The 24,320-nt window shown below is 49.0% G+C and overlaps 2 protein-coding genes across 2 annotated transcripts; both read right to left on the bottom strand.

Moving 5' to 3' along the window:
* Positions 1-5,597: 5,597 nt before the first annotated feature.
* GAST (gastrin) lies at positions 5,598-6,130 on the bottom strand. The gene is made up of 2 exons (XM_010986012.2): positions 5,920-6,130; positions 5,598-5,777 (listed from the first exon to the last, which is right to left on the bottom strand). Exons 1-2 carry the CDS (start codon positions 6,128-6,130, stop codon positions 5,674-5,676), a joined length of 315 nt encoding a protein of 104 aa, XP_010984314.1. The 3' UTR covers positions 5,598-5,673.
* A 9,111-nt stretch (positions 6,131-15,241) lies between these two features.
* On the bottom strand, positions 15,242-17,881 carry EIF1 (eukaryotic translation initiation factor 1). The gene is made up of 4 exons (XM_010986011.3): positions 17,699-17,881; positions 16,818-16,981; positions 16,571-16,672; positions 15,242-16,115 (listed from the first exon to the last, which is right to left on the bottom strand). The coding sequence occupies exons 1-4, from the start codon at positions 17,727-17,729 to the stop codon at positions 16,071-16,073; spliced, it is 342 nt and encodes a 113-aa protein (XP_010984313.1). The 5' UTR covers positions 17,730-17,881; the 3' UTR covers positions 15,242-16,070.
* Positions 17,882-24,320: the final 6,439 nt, after the last annotated feature.

The raw sequence follows: 24,320 nt of genomic DNA, 5'->3' as shown, positions 1-24,320 counted from the left end.
AAGATGATCCCAGGAAGCACCCTTGGGGGGAGTGGGGGATTGAGCAGAGAAGGAAGCTTAGGTGATGGAGGCTCAGTCCTACTGGGAAGCTCTGGGAGGGAGTGGAGCCCGTTGCAAAGTGTGGTCTGTGGCCCAGCATCACTAACATCTGCAGTTTATCAGATATCTGGAACAGGTTGCACCCCACACCTGTATCATCAGAATCTGCATGTTAACAAGGTCCCCAGGTAACGCACATGCATATTAAAGTTGGAGACACACTGATACAGAACCCATTTCAGTTATCCCACCCAGGGGGTGAGGAAGCTGGGGCCTGCATCCTCCAACTCTCATCATTGGTTGAGGGCGGCTCCTGTGGGCATTAACTCTCTGGTGCTCTCGCCTCCCCCTGCATGGGCTGAGGAAGAGGCACCCCCACCCCCCCGCAGAGAGTAACTGCTTGTCGTGGACCATGATCAGCATGTGCTGGAGTGATGAGCACCCAGGATGCGGGCAGGTCATTGGGTGTTGGCTACAGTCCACCCCTTGTGCCACTCAGATGCACTCAAGCCCCATGTGGAGTGCCCTGGCCTGACATTGCTTCTTTAAGATGGTAGCTGGTCACAATATCTTAGAAAGAAAAATTGTATCTGGAGGGCGAATGGTATAAGCTGTGGTCCCCACTGCTGCAACTGGTCCTGAATCCTTAGACATGTCTCAGTTCCTTCCTCTACCACTCATCCTATAGTCCCCTCTTCCTTGGCCAGCACATCAGCTGGTCCGGGTTGCTTTCCTGGTGAAGTGACCCAGATCTTCATTCCTGAGAGGTCTGAGCCCTTGGTCATCAGGCCCTGGTCAAACCATCAATATCACCAGGCAGGAGGCTCTCAGAGGCGCCCCAGCGAATTCCCCTGAGTTCCAGACCCTAAGTACTCCTTCCTGCCCCCGTTATGAGGCAGTGATCCTAGCCCCTTTGCTAATCAGGGTCAGTAAGCCCTGTTAGTAATTGAACTTTCCTTGCCAACTGGTCTAATGGCATAAAGAGCCAAAAATGACCAGGCAGCCCTGTAACTTTAGGAGAATCTTCACTATATTCTCTGGTGGAAGCATTTCCCCCAGGAACCAGGATTTCTAGTCCAGAAGTGTCTAAAATTGTGGGGACAGGAAACAAATTCCTGAGGTGGGCCCCTGGCAAGGACGGTGATGAGGGTCACTTCCACTCTGCCCCTGGGTTCCCGGACCCCTATGTTCTGGCTGTCGGGGATATAGCACCCTATATGAACCTCTGGTTCAAAGTACATGCCGCATCCCAGCTTTAGGGGTGCATCCCAAGTCAGTGCCTTAGCTGAGCATTTAAGTCCAACAGTCTCTCAGGCCTCTGTTCTCTGGTGACGTGGACTCTGGGAGAGCAAGTGGATCCCATGGTCACCTGCTCGTTGCTGCACCTCCTTTACTATCGAGCAGGCCCCTTGTCTGAGGTCCTGATTTACGGGTCCTGTGATGGCAAGCCACACACTGTAAGTCCTTAGACACCCTGTGGTCCTGTAGTGCTGGTGGAGGCCCTGCAGGCAGAAAGGAAGACTTAGAACATGAACCAGTCCCCCGCAGGATGGTTCAATGCCCCTCCGAGGGTGAAAGGTCTCTGGTGTAATCAACGCACCAACAAGTGGCTTGTGGGTCCCCTCACAGCCTGGTCCCATAGCCAGGGCTCAGAATTGATTTCTGCCGCTGGCAGGTCAGATGCTCAGCAGAGGAAGCAGCTGGATTGGCTGTCGGGCCCATGCCACCAGTGTCACTGTATTCATGGGCCCACAGTGCAAATGTGGAGTGGCCGGATACTGTCGAGCTGACCTCCATTGGATGAGCCATCCTGTCCACCTGGTTGTTCAGGTGGATGCTCTCGGGTGGGCACTGATGTCAGACACAAGGATCCAGATGCTCTGTGCCGCCCTCCATGGACCCATCTACTTGTCTCTTCCCTGGAATTCTTTGTCTCAGATTTTCTAATCTTGCTCCCACACATCCCCTGACTAATCAGGTGATCCACCTGTGGCTGCCCGAGGTCTCTGTATGTTCTTCCCCCAAACCACTCCTCCCTCCATGCCAAGTGGGGACCAGGTCTCCTATGTGACACTCCCCCCGCTGGAAGGATGACCCCTTATGACCCCTTACTGATGTCTCCCAGAGTGGGCGGGAGTTCAGCAGCAGTTCATTTTCAGTTTTTTCCCGGAATATCAAGCCTTCCCATTGGTGAACCAGACCTGAGATTTTCCCTCCTGTGTGCGAGGCCATAGGGATGAGCGGAGGGAAGAGGCTGGTGCAGCAGACGTAGCCGACCTGGGGGTGTGTGTGACTGAGTAACTTGTTTGTGTCCCCGGCCCTCCTCGGGCCCCATCTCCAATGTACCACTTCATCCTAAAGTGAATCACTGCTTGGCCCACCAACCTTATGACTATGAGTGTGGTGGGTCTGAAAATACCCAGCTCGTGATGGGCAACTCTGGTTGCATAGTGACTTCATGTCTAGTGGTCAAGTGCTCATTCCTTCTAGGGCCCTGTAGCTTGCCAAGAGTGGCTTTTTTTTTTTTTTAAATGGAGGTACTGGGGATTGAATTCAGGACCTTGTGCATGCTAAGCATGCACTCTACCACTGAGCTATACCCCCACCCCCTAGAAGTGGCTTTTTATTTAATTAATTAATTAATTAATTAAATTTTATTTTGGGGGGAGGGGTAATTAGGCTTTATTTATTTATTTATTATTATTTTTTAATTTAATGGAGGTACTGGGGATGGGACCCATGATCTCCTGCATGCTAAGTGTGCACTCTACCATTGAGCTATTCCCTTTTAAAAAGCTATTCACTTTTAAAAAGTGGCTTTTTAAACAGTAAATAATGCTCTTCTGCAGATGGCATGAACTTGCCCTAGAACAGGAATCAGCAAACTCTGACCCATGGGTCAAATCTGGCCCATCACCTGTTTCTGTAAGGCCGACAAGCTAAGAATGGTTTTTATGTTTCACATGGTTAGTTTAAGAGGTTATATGAGTACTTATGCAATAGTCTTTATTTTGCCTCTTGGCCTGCAAAGCTTAAAATATTTTCTATCTGGTCCTTTAAGAAAAAGTTTGCCAAAGAGTGGTTTGAAAAAAAAGCCACACACACACACACACAGACACAGACACAGACACAGACACACACACACACACACACACACACACACACACACACACACACACACACACACACGACGACAAAGAAAAGTTTGCCAGCCCTAGAGGTCTGCACTGCAATTCTCTTATTGAGACTTGCCAGAAACTTCACGTGGGCATTCTTGTCCAACAGACATTTCCAGCCCTGTGGGGTCTGTAGCATCACAATTACCAAGATTCTTATCAGATGGGATACAGGTGGAGGAGGGCGCAATGGCTTATGCAATTGCTTCAGCATTTGAGAGATAAGAGCAATGATGATTATGACTGTGGAATTGGTTGGCTATTGCTAATCGTCAGAGAATCTCTGAAGGAAGAAAATGTCAGCCTTGGGTCGCCCAACCATTAACTCAGGATACGGTACAGAAGTCAAATGGCCTCCACTGCAGCAAAGGGGAGATTGTGCTGAAAATCAAGCCCGAGCTCTGACTGTGAGAGTGCAGAGTAACAAAGGAGGATAAAACTAGAACCCTGGCAGGTCTCCTCTGCTGAAGTCCTAGAATGAAATGAAGGGGACCATGACAGTTTGGGTGGGACATTGAGGAGGTGCCCTTAAGAATCTTGAACTCCCGCATCTCTAGGAATCTCTCTGGAATGGAATCCTACTTTGCCAGAGGAGAGCATTTCCTCTGCCTCCCTTAAGGGTTTCTAAACCAAAATCTAAGGTCAAGTCTTAGTATGTGGTGAAGTACTGTCCCAAATAGAAGAGGATTATTCACCCCAAAATGCTGCAGGACCTAAATAACATGGAAAATATGTACCAGCAGGAACCAGGACAGCACATAGAGGAGTGGATTTTGACGCTGGTAGACGTGGGAGAGTGATCTGGGGAATGGTATAATGTTTGGATAGAGGAGATTTTATTGATATGGGAGAGGAGGGTTCTCTCCTATGACTCAGGATTTAATTTCCTGACACAGACACCTGGAGTCTAATGCCTTGCTGAGAATGCCTCCTTGAAGCTTGGACAAAACAATGGTTTACAGCAATTGAAGATGCCTGACTTGCCTCAGTGGGGTATTGAGGATGGAGTCAAAAGGCTCAGAGAAGTAGGCATGCTAGAATGGATTTGTTATGTAAGATGAGAGGATAAACAGGTGACTGTGATGCTTTGGGGGTTATCAGCATCCCACTTATCACAGCAATGGGATCTGGCTGGTGAGGTATCAAATCTCAGCATCCTATCATGAAGGTCTTGCTTCCTACACCCCCTTCTGGGACAAACTGGCTTAAGATGAGTTCCCCCAGACGCAGACTTGGAGATCAGGATTTGAGTGCAAGTACATTTATTTGGGTGGTGATCCCATGACACATGAGTAACAGCCTAAGGAAGTGAGACAGGGAAGGGAAGGAAGCCAATAAATGATATCATTGAGCAGGTTACTGTTGTGGGTAACTAGGACTCAGTCTTGCTGGGGACCTCTGGGAGACGGATTAGCAGACACCTCAGAGTTCCCCCACCCCACTCCATGGGGGAGGAGCTGGCGTATTTATCCTCCAACTCTCATCTGACATTGACTGAGAGATGCTTCTGAAGGCACTAACTCCCAAGAATTTCCAGCCTGCCTTGCATTCTGAAAGCCCTCAGGTGGAGAGTAGCATGTGCCTGGGGTAGGATGCTGTGACAGCCACAAGAACAATGAGGAAAAATGGGCAAAACACCAAGTGTCCCTCGCTTATCTGTCTGATAAGTATTTATGGGGCACCTCCTGTTCTTGGCACTGCGGGTATAGCAGGGAAGAGGGACACGTGGTCCCCGCTCTTACAGAGTTTCCCTTCTAACTGGGAAGGCAGACAAGAAGCTGGCAAACAAAATAACTACAGATTGCGAAATGTGCTCTCCAGAAAATACGATGCTGTGATTAGAAGCTACCAGGGGCTGTGTGTGAAAGGTGAGGAGCAGAAAGGGCTGGTGTCTCAGGGTGAGGCAGTTCAATCAAGACCCAAGAGAAAAAGAGGAGCCAGCCATGTTTGTGCCCAGGGAAAAACGTTCCAGGTACAGGGAACAGCAAGGACGAAGGTTCTGAGCAGGAAAGAGCATGGTGTGTTTGTGTAGCAGAAAGGAAGAGAAGGGAGAAAGGAACTCATGAGGGGGAAGAGGACAGCAGGGCTAGCTCTTAGGGCTGTGGCGAGGAGTCCAGATTTTATTCTAAAAGCAATGGGAAGCACTGGAGTGTTGAACCTGAAGTGGCATGATTTGATTTCTCTTTTAGAAATTGGTTGCGACACCCCCATCCATTCTCCTAACGATGCTATAGAGTCTTGTTCAGTGTTAGGCTCTGGGGACACTGAGATGACTTAGTCATGGTCTCTGCCCCTAGAGGGGTACTCAACTTTCTTTCCCACCTGAGCCCTCCCCTGAACTCCCTCCCCTGGCTCATGACACTTGACACAATGTGATCAACCGGAAGCTAGTTTATTTTGATTTGCTTTTCATGGTGTGGGGCTGGGCTGGGAGGTGACTAGGCTCTGAAGCTCGGTTCTAAGGATGTTGGTCCCCTTCCTCAGCACTGCGGCGGCCGAAGTCCATCCATCCATATGCTTCTTCTTCTTCCTCCAGCCATGGCCCCTGCTTCTTAGACAGGTCTGAGGGTCAGAGGTGGGAGAAGAGGTGAGGATGGCAGAAGGATGCCTAGCCTCTGGAGACCAAAGCCAGGGCCAGCCTGTGGGGACCTTGGCCAAACCTGGCTGGGTGAGCCGAGCTAGGATGGCTATCAGCAGCCCCTACCTGCCACCAGATGTGGGGGAGCCTCAAGCCCCAGCTGCCTTCGGTGGTGAGAGGCTGGGCCCAGCCGGTCCAGCCCATGCTGCTCCTGGCCTCTATTGGCCCCTGGAGCCAAAGGTGCCTCCTGCAACTGGGAGCTGGGCTTCCAAGAAGCTTCGGAGGAGGCAGCCAGAGCCAGCACCAAGATCAGGGCAAACGCACACAGTCGCTGCATCTTGTCTGCAAAAGAGAGAGGGGTCAAGCTTAAAGGGCCTCAGTTTTCTCACCTGAGAGATGGGAGAATAGCCTTTGTCTTCACCTCGCAGGGCTAGGGTGAGCATGGAGTAAGAGGGGCAGGCAGGGCCCGGGCTGAGGCAGCAGGGCGGCTGGAAGGTGAGGGCTGGGGTGCCAGGGTGGGTCCTGGAGCTGACACCTAACACAGTTTTGGGCTAAGAGAGAGGTCCAAGCCCTGGAGACACTGAGGTGTGAGCATGGTAACTTAACGAGGGTAGGGGATCCCATCAACTTTCATCCCGGCCTCTCCCCACCCTTCCCCGGCGCTCTCACCTGCAGAGCTGAGAGGCGAGATGCTGCTGGTGGCCTGGTGCCTCAGTTCTCTGCTCTGCTTGGTGCCCCAGCCCTGACTTATAAAACCCTCAGGCCCCTCCCAGGAGGCCAGGTGCCCCAGGAACAGGAATGGGCACAGGTACCTCTATCCCCCAACCCCTCACCCTCTGCCCTGTCATTTAGTCAATCATCCAGATGTGGGGGAAGGGAAGGGAAAGGAAGGTGAGGTGATCTTCACGTTGATGTTTGAAGAGCAAGGAGTGTGTGAACATGGAGTGACGTATTGATCCCCTGTCCCCTCTTCCGGGCTCTGCAAACAGGACGCATCATAGTTATCAGGAGCAATGGGCCATGGGCTGATGGTCCCGCTCTCTCTGCCTGGTGGCTGCGTCCTGGTTGCCTCTGAACCCCTCGACACCTACCTCACCTGGAAAACCCCAAGTCTCCCCCTCCCTCCCGCGCCCAGGCCCTCTGCGCTGGGCTGGACTTAGCCTGTGGCTCCCTCCATCTCTTAGGTCTGCCCCACCTCCCCAACCCCTGGCAACCCCCGTTCCCAGCCAGTTCCTTGAGTCTCCTGCACTTTGTCTCTTTCATTTTGTTTTCAAAATGAGACAGTGATCTACACTTTTCAATATAAAAATACATCTTAAAATGGTTAGCGGAGAGACTAAAGTGTTTGCCCGAATGTACCAGAAAACCAAATGGTACCTTTTGGTTGGCTTATTTGCTAAACTGCTGCCTGGACCTGGTTTGAATGGATGTAACTAGCTCTAGGCTGATTTTGATTTTTCAACGCTTGAGACTAGAGCTCCTGTTCTTGTTCATGAGTCATCAGGGCCCCTCCTTGTCTGGGGGAGTTTTGATGCCCCCTGGGTCCTGCATAAGGGGCCGTGGTACCCACGCTCACAGCCAGCTTTGCTGAGAATGAACAGGTGATGAGGGAAGCGAGCTGTGAGGTGTCCATGGCAACCAGTGGCCGAATGTTCTGGTGTATAACCACTCTTTATCTGGAGCAGGACTCAGTGACTCAGCAGATGGAATAAATGAAAGTGACAAAAACGGGGACGGTATTGGTAATAATTAGTTGAATCACACTATGTCAGAGATGGAAGGGACATTGAGGGGGCTTGGGAGAAAGAGGGGAGGAGCAGATCTGCTCACATCCTAGGGGAATAGAGACGTCCGTGTTGCTGTGGTAACGGGAAATGGTAATCTTTCAGCAGAGCCCTGGGTACTGGCCCAAGACATGATTTCCACTGAGGAGGGGGTTATACTCCCTTCGCTGTTCTTCCACAGGCTGGTTGCTGGCAGGAGGGGTGGCCATTTCACCTAACAGAAGTGGGTACTCCCACATCAACAGGTGATGGTGGAGGGCTGCTGTGGGCGGGCACTGGCGGGCACACAGGGAGGGCTCACAATCACAGAAACTGCATGTTCCCCTCACGAGGGAACCTTATCTAATGACAAAGGGAGCAGTTCCTTTTCTAGCTGTTGAGATTTGGGCAGACTGCTCCGTCTCTCTGAGCTGTTTTCTCTCCCAGGAAATGAGGGAACTAGCTGGGAGAGGAGTCTTGTGACGTCGATGTCCATAAAGCACTGTGCGCAGTGCCCAGAATATTGTGGGCAAGTAATTTGTCAGCATCTTCTCACCTTATCCTCTCAGTTAACCTAATCTGTGAAATGGGAATCATTCGTTCCTACCTCACAGGTCTGCGGTGAAGGGGAAATGTGACAAGATCTGTGGACCCTGCCCCTGATCTCATAGTAATGACCATGTTGAGTGCCAGGCACTGATAAGCCCTTTGCATGAATGAAGTTGCTCTTTACCATTATCCTAGGACATCAGTGCTAGTGTGACCCCATTCTACAGATAAGGAAACTGAGGCTTCACTGAGGTGAAGAAATCCCTGTCCTGAGTTTACATGACCAAGGAGGGCTGGGCCTGAAACTCAGGTCTCTGTCCTCCTAGTTTTGGGCTCTTTCTCCTCCCAGTGCGGGTATGGTGGGCAGAAAAATGTTCCCCTAGAAATGTCCACATCCCAATCATTGGGACCTGTGAGTACGTGACATTGCATGGCAAAAGAGACATTGCACATGTGATTCAGGTTACAGACTTTGCAATAGGAAGTTTATCCTGGATTATTTGAGTGAGCCCAAATTAATCAGATAAACCCTTAAAAGCCAAGAACATTCCTCAGCTGGAGGCAGAAGTGATGGCGGCTGAAGGATGAACAGAGATTTGCAGGGTGAACAGGAATAGCCCTTGCTGCTTTGAAGATATGGGGAGGGCAATGAGATGAGGGATGAAGATGGCCTTAAGGAACTAAGTGGTCCCTACTGACAGCCACCAGCAACAGGTGCGTCAGCCCCACAACTGAAAAGAACTGAATTTGGCCAGCAACCTGGGTGAGCTTGAACTCGGATTTGTCTCAGCATCTCTGGTGACACCTTGCCATGCTCTACCGGGACTTGTAACCTACAGAACTGTGAGGAAATGAGCTTCTGTGATGTTTTCAGCTTGTAAGTGTGTGGTAATTTATTATGGCAATAACAGAAAATGAATCCAAGGGGTTCCAGCCTTTGGAAGGTTTCTGTCAGTGAGAACTGGCCCTGCATTAGTTTTCACGTGATTTTTCAAATGCATTTAAGGGAGATGTTCATCGTGGGATTGAACTGATCATATTTTTTTAATTAAAAAGTTTTTAATTTTTTTTGTGGGGGGAAATAACTAGGCTTATCTATTTATTTGTTTCTCCTGGTGGAGGTACTGGGGATTGAACCCAGGACCTTCTGCATGCTAGGCATGCACTCTACCACTGAGCTATACCCTCCTGCCCAGACTGGTCATTGATTCTGCATTCATTCCAGTTTTTGAGCACGGGCTGTAAACCAGGGTCTGGATGAGGACCCAGGGATGAGAGGTGACTATGACTGTTCCTTTCATCACTTTGGTGGAGTTTAGATTCTTGGGGAGAAGAGCACAAAAAATAGACAATAACAATGGTTCCCAGTCAAGGGGAGGTTTCCAGGAGGGAGACTCTTTCCAGGGACATCTCTGAGCGCCTGACCACATCCCACCTGCCAGGACCAGCCGGGAGACCTCTGATGCATGGCTGTTGGGGAGGCAGTGCCCTGACTTCCTAATCAGTTATTAATAGTGGAAAAGGGACAGGTTGAGGATGACTCAGCCCCCCGCCCCAGGCAACGGGGCCTGGGAGGGTGTGAAGGTGCTGGGACAGTGATACCTGGGGGTGTTCGTGTCTACCTGGGCATCCATGATCCCAGGGCAGGGGCTGGGGACAGGGAGGTGGTTCACAACTTCTGGCCTCACTTGCTCTCTGAAGGTCGTAAGGTAGCAGGACCAAGAGGACAGCCCGAGTGCTGCTCTCAGGCTGAGCCGAGGAGGTGGCCTGCCAACCTCAGGGGCCAGGTGACAGGAGAGAGAGCAGAGGGGCCCCCGCCCCAGCCTCTGCCTTCCCTCCTGGCTGCCCCCTCTCACCTTCTCTGATGCCCATCTGGGCCTGTACCACTCTCAGCCCACGCTTCACAGAGGATCACCCAGGGAGCTCTACTCCCACCCCCATGCATGGGCCTCGTCCCAGGCCTGTCACCTCACTGGAGTCTGTGTGCAGGACCAGCATTTGTGTATAAAAAAGGACAGGACCAGGGTGCTCTGCCATCCTGAGCTCAAATCCCGGCTTTGGCGCTTCCTGACTGCGCCATAAGGGGAGTAGCAGATTTGAGGGGAAACCGGTACCCACGTGGAGGGCGGTGGTGAGGTTTCAAGGAGGGGCCTGCAGCGTTCACTCGGTCTCTGACACGTGGTAAGTTCTAAGGAAGAGCCCGCTGTTATTACTGGTATTCTCATTCCCACAGTCTTATTTGCACTGCTGCGGCAGCCTGCTGATTTCCAGAATATTCTCCCCCTGATCTTGATGATTTTCCTCCTCACTCTTCCCTGCAATAGTCCCTGGATCCCTCCCCTGGTGGTGAACGCCCCCTCCTCCATGCAGGCCTCAGGCTAGCTCCTGCTTCCCACAGCCCTGGTCACATCCTGGCCTCCACCCTGGGGCCCGTTTTGCCTCTGGTATCTTAACAATAAGGCCTTCCACTGCCGAGTGAGGGCTCACTTAAAACTCAAACTCAAGGCCAGAACCCTGTTTGCAGACTATCAAAACCCACTAAAGCCACATTTTGGTCAAAACCTACTGAGTGCACACTTAGGATGTGTGCATTCCATTGTATGTAAATTTTATTTTAAAAAAATGGTAACAACTGTTGAACTCTAGTTAATGAAGTGCTTAGGGTGAATTGTACTGTGCATTTATTTAAAAATGCATAAAAACTTAGATGGACAGACGGATATATGGGATGAAGAACAGAAAATAGAAATGATAGAACCTAGGAGGTGGGCATACGAATGTTCACATTAAAATTCAACTTTTCTGTGTGTTTGAACTTTTCTCTGTGTTTGAACATGGAAAGCGTTTTGTTTGGCAATGTCAGACAGTGGTTTTATTTTGTTTTATTTTATTTTTCAGACAGTGGTTTTGAATGAGAAAGTAATTCTAAAAGCTCCTCCATGCAGGAACTCTGCTCAGGTGAATTTTAAGACGGTCAGGCGGGTGGAGGTGCTTGCTCCAGGCCCCATAGGTAGGAGGTGAGGGGCTGAGCTGTGAACCTGACTGGTCTCGGTCTCCAAGGGCTGCTGCTTCTCCTCACCCACGTGACCCACCCTCTCGCCTGCAGCCCAGCTCCTGCTGAGTCTACCTTTGCCATGACCTCCAGTTCCTGCCCCGTGTGGGTCCCCACACCCGCCTACCCTTCCTGGTCTCACCTTCCTCCCTCCCCAGCTTGGGCCGCACGGTTTGTCATTTCAGCTCTGTACACCTGGACTGCTGCCCCTGTCCTGCTTCAGATCCTGCCAGGCTGGACCCCAGTTCCTGCCGGAGGATGCCACCAGGCATTCCTCACATCCTGTCTTCCTCTCCCTGCAAGCAGGAAAGTTCCTGAAAGTGGCCAGTTGATTCGACGGCAGATTAATATTTTGCAGCTGGGTTGTTGCCTGGCAACGCGGTGAATCATCTCTCCCCTCACTGTCAAGGTCATCTGATGTCAGCCCCCTTCCCTTCGCCATGGCCACAGTTGTCCAAGCCCACTGTCCATCGTTTTCTTCCTCCTGCCATCACTGGAGGGTGTGTAGCCCTGTTCAAGATCAGCCCCTCCACCAGGGTCCTTCATCCCAGACCCTCCTGCCTGCCTAGAGACCTTGTGTCTTCACTTTTTCATTCTTTCATTCATCAATTCATTCATTCATCTATTTATTCAACAAAAATTTTCTAAGTGCTCACTTGAGGGCAGGCACTGTGCTGACCCTGTTGACACAATATTGATCAAGAGGGTCTTTGTTCCTCTTCTCTTGAAGGGGAGACGATATGATATGAGCTTAAGGTGCCATGGGTGGTTGGTGGGGGGAGTAAGGAGGTGATCCTTGTCCCTCCCCCTGGAACTTGAAGCTCTCCTGCATGAAAGCCTTCTGACATTTCTAACACTTTGTCCGCTCCCTCTTCCCAGAATGACGGTGATTAAAATTTAGGGAGCACTTCTATGGCCAGGCCCTCATGGTAAGCGCTTTACAAGCATTATGTCTTCTAATCCTCACCATAACCCCACGAGGAGGGTGACATGATTGTCCCTAGTTTATAGCCGAAGAAACTAAGGGGCAAAACCAAATTTGATTCAGCCATCACTGTGTTTTCTCCTTCGACATTGCCTTTGACAACCTTAATCAGATGAATGGGACCTGCAGGTCTGGTAGGTGATGGCATTCGATGGTGGTGAATGGGGAGACCACCATCAGCCATGGGCCACCCTGGGAGTTCTGGCTTGAGGCTCTGAGGGCGCTAAGCTCGGGCCTGGTACCATGGAAGAGCTCCTCAGCTGATTGCTGTGCTAGCCGGGGTTCTCTGCACCTCAGCTAGTGAGAGAGTACTCAGTCCGCATTCAGCTCATGACTGTTGCTAACCGTAGTTCAACTGTCCGTCTTTTTGCCTTTCAAGGCAGATCTAAAACTAGAATGGAAAATGCACTTACAAAAAATTTAAAGTCATAATGTTACTATCTTTCTTTAAGCAGTTTGCAGATCACGATAGGAGGTCTGCTAACTTTATGGTCCAAATCGGTGCTTCTTAAACTTTGTTAATGAAGATTGTTAAAATGAAGATTGATTCAGTAAGTCTGGGGTGGGGTTGAAATTCTGCACATCTAACAAGCTCCCAGCTGAGGCTGAGCAGAGGGGTCTTTAGTCCTGTCTCCAGGGTGGACCTGGGAACCTAGCTAAGTTGCAATCTCCCTGCACCTGACTTGGTTCTGTGTTTGGTTTCACAGAAATGGAGTGAGAATCAATGAGTTGACACACACACAGAATGACTGCATGTTTATGCTCCCACGTTAAGTTTTCAGCCTCTGTGTTTTCTGTGCTTCCTGTTTTCAACCAATTGTCCGTTCTGGGTATAAATTAACCATAAAGGACTAAGGTTAAAGACATTTTAAACCTCACAACGATCTGATGGCTCCGGCTGGATGACGGCTAGCGCGGCGAGTGAGTCACGCACAGGCTTCTGAGCGCCGTGGAGTCTGGTCGCCGCGTGTGCACCTTCTGCCCAACACATGCTTGGTTTTAGAGATGACTTAAAATGTTTTAAATAGTTATTAATTTTAACAAATCGATATTGAAATAGGCATGGTTACTGCTTGTAGTGATGTGCCTGGAAAATCTTTGATAATCCCTGAGGCTTTGTAAGCATCAGGAGGAAGCCATGGACCAGTGATTCTTAACTCTTTTTGGGTAGTGGGCTCTTTTTTAAAAAGAATTTGATAAAAGCTATGGACAGTCTCAAAGAAAATGCACACCTCTACATTATATATGGTCAAAGTCTCAAGGGTTGGTTTCTCATGTGCTGGTAATTAAGTTCTGAGCCCCAGTTACCCCTTTTTCAACCATCTTTAAATACAGTACTCTCGATTGCTTTCCCTGAAGTTTAGCTCTGACGATGCTTCTCTTGCCCCTGTTCCCTCAGTAGCTCCCCATTAGCCACAGCAATGTCTCCCCAAGCGTGGTCTGTGGCCCTCCTGTAGGAACTGGCTGATTCTGGTTTAAGAGGCCAGTTCTTGGGCCCCGTATCAGGGCCTCTGGATCAGAATCTCTGGCCCTAAAGGCAGGGCTATTTCCTGGAATTTGTAGGCCTCTGTAACATCCTTAAGAGGCGCCATCGCACCTCGTACCAAATGGGTAAAATACACCCACAGGCCAAAGAAACACATTTTCTGCAACATTTTTGAAAAGATGTTTATAAATTTTACAATTCTAAGTTTTGTTAAAAAGAATTAATATTCTCCTTTCTCTAGAATCTTTTTAGCTAATACCCAGTCCTGCGAAACTAGGTGAGGTCTAGAATCTGAATTTTTAACAAGTTCCCCCAAGAACAGTGCATTTTGTGAATATTTGAATTGGGAGGATTTAACAGAGTCCGAGAGAAATTACACAAAGCCTCAGATTCTGTGCTAATTTTTAAATAATGTTTAGCTCCTTAAAAGTTAAGTTAGTCAAGGAGCTCTTGATTTCAAAGTAATAGTCAACAGTGAATAGCACCTGTGAACAGTGACTTTTTTTTTAATTAATTTTTTTTCATGAAGGAGGGAAGGAATTAGGTTCACTTATTTCTTAACGGAGGTACTGGGGATTGAACCCAGCACCTTACGCACGCTAAGCACACTCTCTACCACTGAGCTACACCCTCCCTCCCAGTGAACTGTTTTTGATGCTGATGCCACAAGGGGGTTTGGCTTCCAGGTTGTTCTAGAAGCTCCTCTAAGCCCTTCTGCTGCAAATCTTACTGACTTATCACCCGTTTTGAACAATGCCACTATGCTTGGAGCCAAGCAGTAAGTTCTGTGTCTACTGCACGGTCCAGTTTTGTAGGACCTTAACGTTATATAAGCCTCTGCCTCTGGGGTTAGAATCTTTTTTTCAGGGTAGTTACCAATTCAGCCTTTCAACAGCCCTCCTCTTCCACACACTTCACAGGCTGCATGCAGGTTGGCCTCCACAACTCACAATGTGGCTGGCAACAAAGAGGGAAGTGTTGATTCCTTACGACCATCCTCAGGGGTTTGAAGCCTGTATTTTAGGACCAGTTCATAATCCACATACTAGGTGAATTTTGTGTTTAACGTAATTGCCCCAGTAACAGGCTTTGATGCACTTCACTGTTGTCTTTTGTCAAGGGATGACCTCCCAAAATTAAATTTCAGCATCTCAAACACCTTAGTCGCTGAACTCTACAAATCTTCTCTAGAAAAAGTGCACACTTTTGTTACACCTTTCCTAGGGGTTTGTGAGTTAGATCAAGCGCCACACCACATTTATCCTTTTGTCACAGCCCTTTAAGACGAGAGTTTGTTACCGAGGGAACTGCAGTTTCCAACTGTGCTGTCATCTCAAGGCAAGTTCCTCCACAACCACTAAGTCACTTGGGCAGGGGGCCAAGTGTCTATCAGCCAAGTAGCACCTTCCTTCAGGACATCGATGAATGGGACAGCCTGCTCTGACTAAACGCTTACAGGGAGCGTGGAGGGACAAGCTCACTGAAGCTGCTCTTGGCTAAGACATTCAGGACCCAGCTGAACGGCAGGTGCAGACGTGTCCTCTATTGCCATTTCTGTGGTTCTCCCACATGTACGAGACTGACCATGGATTAAGCAGAATCTGCAAGTCAGATGTTTCTGAAAACAAGTTTTATTTAAATAAGGGTTTAAATACATTACATAACATTAAAACTGAAGGGGAAAAAAGAAAACAAAACCAAAACCAAAAACCAGTTTTACTTCACATGGCATTGGGCAGCTGTCGCTAGTAAGTTGCAAGCTCTACAGCTACGTGACTGACATCCGTTTGAAATTTGTTCCCTTGTCAAAAGTTTAACTCTGATAGAATGAGCCTCACATTCTAGTTTGGACATTGATTAGCTAGGATATGTCTGGTCAAAAAGACCTTGGTGGCAAGCCACACATCCTGTCACCTCGCTAGAGAGAAGGAAGCTGCTCTAAGCTCTGTCCAGCTGGTAGCGCTGGGGACACCAGGGGATCTTTCCCTGACAACCAAAGGCTCCCTCTAGCAGTGCAGCTGCTGCCGCTGCCTTACCCCATCCTCTCCTATCGGCTTCACGGAGGGCTGTTCAGGTGGTGACATTCTCTCAGGGCAGGAAACTCTGTGAAGGGACTGCCGAGGAGCTTCTGGCCAGACATAGCCGTCTGTGATCTTGGGGCTCTGGACTTGCCTGAAACATCACGTTATTGCTTTGTTTCAGGCTGGACACTGCCAGGCGCCTACTGCTTGACCTCTGTTTAAATGAGGGACTTCAAGACTAGACAGCATGGCTCTTTTCAGTTTATTGCATGAAGGAGTTACACTAGTCCAAGTTAAAAGCAGACCCCAAATGGTTACATCATACAAGCGGTGAGGTTTTTAAACTTGTGACAAGGGACAGAAAGGAAATTCTACTCATTGCAAGGAAATCCTCACTTAAGCTTCAGTGAGCCAAAAGCACTTAAAACCCATGAACCTTCAGCTGGTCGTCCTTAGCCAGTCCAATCTGCAAAGAAAAAACAGCAGTTTTAAAGACGGAATAGAGTTAAAGGCTCCATTTCTGACGACAACAATCCTGTCTTCCTGCTTCTACACTAGGCAAGAGCAGTCCCAGAGCCAAGATGCTCTCAACTCAGGATACTAAGTCAAACCACCAACGGTGTAACAGGATTTTATCACTTAGCAACAGCTAACCAGATAGCCTATTTTAGCACCTGTCTGCCAGCAACTTAAAACTGCATTGTTAAAGCAGTCCCATTCCAACAGTAAACTACAGGCAAATTCCTTTTGTCTTTCAAAACACATTTTGTCTATGAACTTCAAAACTCAACTGTTGTCTGGCTTAGCCTTACAAAACAAAATTCTATGTCCCCAGCAGAAACTGAGCAAACTAGGCAGGATCTGAGATTAGTTAGCCAGGGCAGAGGCACCAATGTACTATCAAGAAGTGACTGAACTCACCTCTACGAGGAACTGACATATGTTCTTGCGCTGGTCACCCTGTAGCTGAATCACTTCTCCATATTCCGGATGCTCAATTACAGTACCATTGCAGGCAAATTTCTGCAAAGACATTGCAACCAAAACAAATTAGGCCAAGCAACAGCTTTAAAGTAATAATCAAAGTAATCTTCCCTTTCAGGAGGTAATACAGCGCCCCCGTGTAGACAAGTCATACGATTTTCCTAAAATCTCCTTAAAAACCTACCTTCTTAAACGCCTTCACCAATTTCTTTTTATCGTAATCATCAGCGATCCCTTGGACAGTGGTAAGGGTTTTCCTGCCGTTTCTCTGTTGAATTCTTATATGGATATAATCTTCAGTGCCAGCAGGAAGCAGATCATCACCCTTACTTGCATCAGCAAAGGGGTCTGAGAAAAAAGGTCAAGCGCATTTTGAATTACCGTGCTCAGATGCCACTGTCACCCTCCCACTGGATCTTCTGCCTATGCAGAAACTGATACTGAAATCGTTAGGGCTTGAGTCAGATCTGGTATGTCCTTTGTTGGCTCTCCTGGAACAGGTCAGTCCGGGACAGCCAGCTTCCCCAACCCCGGAGAAAGCCTGGGCCTGCTGTCCCAGGCCCGCCCTCGGAAGCCGATCACGTGTCGGGGGAGCCAGGGCTGGCCCGCAGCGCCCCACCCGGCTGATGCAACCGGCCGGAACTCGAGCTCCGAGGCGGGGCCACGCTTCCCGCCCCATTGGCGAGCGCATTTGTCACTTAGGGCTGGCACCGCCTCCCCCTCCAGGCTCCGTGACAACGGCGTTGACGTAACGGACGTGACGCAGGGGTGGCGGGTGGGGCGGGTGTGGCCCTAAGGAACCTGGAGGCCATTAGTAAATGCGCCACCCGAAACGCCGGGCCCGCCCAAGGGCTGACCTCCCGCCCGCTCCTTCCGGTCGCTCTCAGGGGCCAACCACAAGGCCCAGGCCGCGGCGTCGCTGCCCGTAAGCCCAGATACCTTTCCCCTGCCAAAGTTTACGAAAACCTGGCACGCTTAGCAGCTTGCCAGGCCCTGTACGCGGGCCCAGAGAGCCCCACCGCCCCACCCGGGCCTTCATTCACTTGGGACCTTCCCGCGACCTACCGAAAGAGTGGAGGTTCTGGATAGCGGACATACGATACGATTCCTTTTCCTCGGTGGAAACGGCCTGCGGAAGGCGGCGGCGGGAGAAGGCGGGCAGGGGGGACGGAGCGTCGGGAAGCGAGGGGGCTCAAGGGGGAGGCTGCTGAGTCCTCGGCGGCGGCTCAGTGACTGGGGCGGAGGGGCGGTGCCTGTATTCACTTATATAGCCGCCCCTGTGACGCCAGCGCGCTGCCCTCACGTCCCGACCCCACCCACGGCGTCGTGCTCCCTGCGACCGGGCGCCGCCGCTTCCAATTGGTCCGGGGGCCGGGATGCGGGACAGCGCTTGCGCAGGACCCGTGCGCCGCGGGAGGGCGTCCTATGGACCAGAGGAGAGGTGGAAGGGGGAGGGAAAAGTTGGTCCTCTTAGGCGCCTGCGCAGTGCTGGAGGAAGGCGTCTAGGCTGCGCGGAAAACTGGCCGAGGTTTTGGGCGCGCGTGCGCAGTATGTTCTCTGGCGCGTTCTTGATCCTGTTGCAGGAAAGAGGGTTTTCCTGGGCAGATTGGCACTTTTAGAGGGGATTTAAATACTGAGCCTCCCAAACAAGACAAATTCCCCCTGTCTCATACCCACCCAACTACCCACTCACTCCCTACTTTACAGATTATTTTCTTTATAGATTTAGGGCAGCACTTTTAAATAAAATCAACGTACAATAGCATAGCCATAACCTTAACTTAATCATTTAGATTACCTTATCACTTAGAGGAATCTAATCTAAAAATGGATTGATCTACTTTAAAATATTATCATTTAGATAATCTAAGGAAAGCCTGCCTGGATCATTAGCTCGAGTTCAGGGGAGAGGAACGCTGGTTCTGAGGTCCAAGAAGAATCCACGGGCCAGAAGGGGGTCCTTTGTGTCATACGAATTGTGTGGGGTAGGTAGAGCCTTCCCAGAGTGTGGTTGAAATATTTCCTTTAACACAGTCGACCTTTCTTGCACTTTCGGTTTATTAATTGAAATGCCCTTAGTTGCAGGGGTATGTAGCGTGGGTTTAAACTCCGAAGGCCTCCGGGGCCAGGCAGGTAAGATAAAGGAGTGCAGACAGCCAAATGTGATGTCATGGGGTGTGGTAGGGGCCCGAGGTGAGAACCAGAGGCTGCAGCACCTCCAGCCCATTGTGCCCGTCTTTTTCAAGGAAACCTGACCTTCCAGAGGTTTATGTAAAATCTCTTGGTCTTTAAATATTGCTGGTAAATTTAACTTTTTGAAAAACACAGTGCAAGCCAAACAAAAAAATGTGTGTTGGCCCCAAGGACTGCCAGTTTTTGTCCCTTGATGGTCAGGGTTTATTGGCCTCGTGGAGTCTAGTGAAAGACAGAGACAATAAACAAGTAAAATGACATATTGTGATCGGGGTGCCAAGGAAGAAGTAAATAAGATGACATGAGAGAGTGACAGGCTTCAGAAGGCCTCTGAGGAGGTGACATCCCAGCTGGTGCTTAGAGGCGGGGAAAGAGCCTTCTGGTGGGCAAGGTGAGAGTCCACTAGATGGAAAACCCATAGGGAGGAAAAGCTGGGTGTACATGATTGTTTTTTTGATTCCATGTTTACTAAGTAATCTTTTGATGAATAATTTGGCTTCCTGGATAGCAGGAAGGGAGGAACCATGGCTAGAAGTCATGAGTGTCCCAATCTTCCATCCATCCCAGTCTGAGAAGCTAAGGATGCAATCTTCCTCCATCTGGGAACCTCTACACTCACAGATATGGCTCCGTTTGAAAGGGGTTTGGGGAGAGGGAGTGAATGAGTCAGAGGTGGCCTTCGCTGTGTGCACACATATTTTGTTATATGAAATTTAAAAATAGCAGTATGGTCCAGCTCATCTTTTCCTTTAATTAATTCTTTTTTTTTTTTTTTAGTTAAAGTATAGTCAGTTTAAATGTATCAATTGCTGGTGTACAGCATGATGTTTCAGTCGTACATACACATACATATATTCCTTTTCATATTCTTTTTCATTATAGATTACTATAAGATATTGAATATAGTTCCCTGTGCAATACAGTAGGAACTTGTTGTTTATCTATTTATTTTATATATAATAGTGTCCGCAAATCTCGAACTCCCAATTTATCCCTCCTCACCCCCTGTCCCCCACCCTGGTAAACATAAGTTTGTTTTCTATGTCTGTGAGTCATTTCTGTTTTGTAAATAAGTTCATTTTTGTCTTTTTCTTTAAGATTCCACATGTGAGTGATATATAGTTTTTTTTTAAACATTTTTTATTGATTTATAATCATTTTACAATGTTGTGTCAAATTCCAGTGTTCAGCACAATTTTTCAGTCATACATGGACATATACACACTCATTGTCACATTTTTTTCTCTGTGAGCTACCATAACGTTTTGTGTATATTTCCCTGTGCTATACAGTATAATCTTGTTTATCTATTCTACAGTTTTGAAATCCCAGTCTATCCCTTCCCACCCCCCGCCCCCCTGGCAACCACAAGTCTGTATTCTCCGTCTATGAGTCTATTTCTGTCCTGTATTTATGCTTTGTTAGTTTATTCTTCTTCAGAGTTATCTTGGCTCCTCTGGGTCTTGTCCCTCTTTCACATCATGGTGTGTCACCACTCCTTGTGTTCACCATGGCGTTCTCTAAAGCACCCAGACCTTCTCCTCTCAGGGTTTGTACGTGCTGTCCCTTTGCTTGGTACCTCCTTCCCTCCCCTCCTCCGTTTGGCATCTCCCATTCATCCTCTAGGACTCAGCTGGGATTTTGTCTTTTTCTGAAGACTGTGCTTGGAGTCTTCTCTTGGGCCCCCACTTCCTCTGTTTTGGGCATTTATCACAGTGCATTTTGCTTGCCTGTTCCTTGAACTGGCTGCATCAATTGCTGGGCCCAGGACAAGATGACAGCGCAAAAACGGTTCAATTTTGAACAAAACCGTTTTGTTCAAAAACGGTTAACAATTTCAAGACAGTGACAGCAGAGCATTGAATCCAGCACAGGGTCCTTCTAAGGATGGTGTGCCTATGATCTGGCTCTGCCCCTTCCCTTAGTTGTCTCCCTCCTAGACTGGGAGCTCAAAGAGCGGGATGCGTGCCTGTCTCTTCTACTGTATACGTGCAGTAGGTACCGGCACATAGTGGATGCTCAGTGCTTGTGGAATGAACACACATGGGTGCTTAGTTACCAGGAACGGCCAAGCTATAACCTCTGCCACCCTCTTAGAAAATCCTGGGGCCAAGCATTGAGAAAAAGTCCTTTTCAGAGGTCCAACTCCGGGCTCCAAATGGTGCTGCTGGACCTGGCCTCCTCTCCCCAGCTCCTCTCCCAGGGACCTGGTGTCTGGCGCCAGACCTGACCTCAGTGCACTGTAAATAGTTATGGCCACAAACACACACAGGCTTTACTCTGGGCAGGCTGCAGTTCAGAGGCCAGGCTTGGGGCAGGTTCCTGGGGAAGTGGGATACCCAGTTCTTAGTTACCACCAGCTTCCTAGGTGATCCTGTTCGCCTCTTAGGGCCTCTATTTTACCCCTATAGGAGGAGGACTAGGTAAATTCCAAGGCCTTTGCCAAGTCTAAAGTCCATAGCTCTGTGCTCCTGTTGGGAACATTTCCAAGAAGGGTCTACAAGAGTCCACTGTCCAGTGCGGAGGTCGCCCCAGCCTGGGGAGCCTGTGGAGTAATGATGGAGCCAGGACAAATCTGTCTTAAAGTGACATCTGTGCCTGTCGATAATCCTGGCTTGTTTATTAGCTGTGCTCCTAGTTCTGAGTCCTGGCCCCGGCAGCCAGGGCAGGGCACAGAGCACCAGCTCCGGAGTACCTGAATCTGAGCATCACCCTCACCTCTTCCTACCTGGGTGACTCAGTCTCTCCCAGACTCTTTCTTCTCATCTGTACAAAGGGGTAATAATACCTTTCACTTAGGCATTTGAGGGGATTTAAAGAGAAGAGTATGTGTGACAGGATAAAAACGTAACACTGTTAAATCACAAAATAGATTATGCCAGATTCTCAGAGGAGAAGGGAGAGAGAGCACCTCTGAGAGCAGTAAGGGACAGGAGTAGCGCTGTCAGAATGGAGATGGGACAGAGGTGGGCCCCTCTCTAAGGTGGTCTTTGGATGTGGTAAGGACATGGCTGGGTGGGAAACCTGGGGAACTTCAGCCTTGATTAAGGTTCCCCAGGGCTCTGAACTTGGCATGGAAGCAACAGAATCTCCCACCAGGAAAGGATCACATTCTCAGGGGAAGTAAGCATCTCCATGGTAACCAGGGCAGATGGATGATCAGGTCCAAGGGGCCTCCCTGTAGCTGTGGTGCTACAGAAAACCCTGTAACCTAGAGGGAATCCTGGGGATCCCTGGAGCCTCTGTCACAACCAAGGTCGGATTTTTGGGCAGCTGTGGGGATAACTGGTACAGGATTTAACTTGATTGAAAGAAAGTCAAATAAATGTGGTATTTCTTGCATTCTTTATTTGAGAGCTACCACTTACATATGTACAGGATGGGAATGGTGTCCCCCCATTCTCCTTCCCAGTGAATTAAGTCTGCTATTCTTACCACTTGGAAAAGGAGGCAGAGCTGGGCTTTGCTGTGGCTCTGACCCAGATTGCCTGGGGTGGTTGCGAGATGTGCGTGTTAGGCCTCAGCTGGGGTTCTGCTCATGATACGTCACTCTTCAGCCTATCCCCACCCAGGGTATGTTCTGGAAAGGGACATGAGGGACCTTTATAGGGTGCTATGGGGTGCTGGAAATGGCGGTAAAAATTCATGGAGCTGGACCCTTAAGACTGGTGTACTTTACTCCCTCCCTGCCGCCACCTCCAGGCTTTCTTCTTCTCACTTTTCCTCCCCTTGCCAGGGACTCCACTCCTGCTCAGTTCCCCTTTACTTCTTTTCCAGCAGCGCATCCACCTTCCCCGACCTACTTGCTGTTCCTTCCCCTCCTCTCCTTCCTCCTCCTTTGGGAGTCTGGCAGGAGCCCCTATAGATGGGATGAGGGGGAGGCAGTCTTGCTTAGGAAGGGGGTAGAGTCCAGAGCCCCTGCTTCCCCTCCCCTGGGCAGGCCCACCTGAGAGGCTAAACTGCGGACTCCGTTGCCCTGGGCGGGGAGGATAAAGTGCAGCCTGGGCTGGTGGGGGAAGCGGAGAAGGGCCCAGCCTGGCCCCTGCCCTCGGGGACCTCGTTGCCTGGCAGGGTTCAGATGCTGCCCCATTGAGCTGGGGGCCTGGGCGGAACAGAAGAAGTGCCAGGCACAGGTGCACAGAGGGCCCTGCATTCTGACGGAGCACGAGAGTGAGGGTCCCCTAGGCTGGGGGTGGGGAGCGCACGGGGTGGACTTTCCAGATGGCATAAAAAGCATCAGATGCGTTGTGTGGAGATCAGTTCAGACCTGGCCCTTCTCGGGGAGAAGCTCCAGGGCGTGTTTGGGTAGGGCAGTCTGCCTTGTACTGAGACCACACCTCCTCGGGTTTATTTTTAATTTAATTTAATTTAGTCTGTATTTTTTTTAAAGTTGGGGGGAGGGTATAGCTCAGTGGTAGAGTGTGTGCTTAGCATGTGCTAGGTCCTGAGTTCATTTCCTAGTAACTCCACTAAAATAAATAAATAAACCTAATTACCTCCCCCCCAAACAAAACAAAACAACAAAAAAAGGAGTTAATAGAGTTTTAAAAACTTAGCATGAAAACAAATTGTAAAATATTTCAATAACTTTTTTTTTATTCTTATTTTTTATTGAATGTAGTCAATTTACAATGTTAGTTTCAGGTGTACAGCAAGAGTTATTCAGTTAAACATATATCCATATATATACACATTTCTGATTCTTCCCCTTTATATGTTATTACAAGAAATTGAATATAGTTCCTTGTGCTATACAGTAGGTCCTTGTTGTTTATCTCTTTTATATACAGTAGTGTGTACCTGTTAATCCCAAACTCCTAATTTATCCCTCTCCTCTCCTTCCCTCTTTGGTAACCAGAGTTTGTTTTCTATGTCTGTGAGTCTATTTTTGGTTTGTAGATAAGATTTGTATAATATTTTTTTTAGATTCCACATATAAGGGGTATCATATGATGTTTGTCTTTCTCCATATATGATTACTCATCAAAATAATAATATTTTGGCTATATTGGGTTAAATAAAAAAGAACATTAAAATTAGTTATACCTGCTTCTTTTTACTTTTGAAAAAATGTGGCTACTGGGAAATTTAAAGTGACACGGTCAACCTTTATACTGGAAAGCACTACTCTGGATGATTCCAGACTGAAGAGAGGGTTCGTTGGCACAGCACGGGGCAAATCCACACTCAGACACTTGGCTGGTCCCCCCAGCCATCTCCTCACCAACATCACCCTTATTTCCTGGTCTCCTACTCCCTCCTCCAGCCTCTCTGGTGGGCTTACCAATTGCTCCCAGCTCCCAGTTTGGAAAACAGCTCAGGGATGGTCATGCGTAAAGAGCCATGTGATCGTTTCTTCCCCAAGTGGCTTATCTTCACCCACCTGAACTGGGGCTTTTCCTGGGTGGGGATGAGAGTTTTACCACTGAGAAGGTGAAGTTTTCTCTTCTTGTTTCTCTTACCCAGCCCAAGCTGACACTCCCACCAGCTAGGA

Source organism: Camelus dromedarius, chromosome 16 (assembly GCF_036321535.1).
Source record: "Camelus dromedarius isolate mCamDro1 chromosome 16, mCamDro1.pat, whole genome shotgun sequence".
Taxonomy (NCBI): domain Eukaryota; kingdom Metazoa; phylum Chordata; class Mammalia; order Artiodactyla; family Camelidae; genus Camelus; species Camelus dromedarius.
This window is presented reverse-complemented; position numbering and strand designations above follow the sequence as displayed.

Excerpts from the sequence above, each read along its gene's own strand:
- GAST (XM_010986012.2), bottom strand. The coding sequence starts at position 6,130 with ATGCAGCGACTGTGTGCGTTTGCCCTGATCTTGGTGCTGGCTCTGGCT. Across the intron at positions 5,778-5,919 it reads TCCCCCACATCTGGTGGCAG|ACCTGTCTAAGAAGCAGGGG; the intron begins GTAGGGGCTGCT and ends TCTGACCCTCAG.
- EIF1 (XM_010986011.3), bottom strand. The coding sequence starts at position 17,729 with ATGTCCGCTATCCAGAACCTCCACTCTTTCG. Across the intron at positions 16,673-16,817 it reads TGGTGAAGGCGTTTAAGAAG|AAATTTGCCTGCAATGGTAC; the intron begins GTAGGTTTTTAA and ends ATGTCTTTGCAG. Across the intron at positions 16,116-16,570 it reads TATGTCAGTTCCTCGTAGAG|ATTGGACTGGCTAAGGACGA; the intron begins GTGAGTTCAGTC and ends TTTTCTTTGCAG.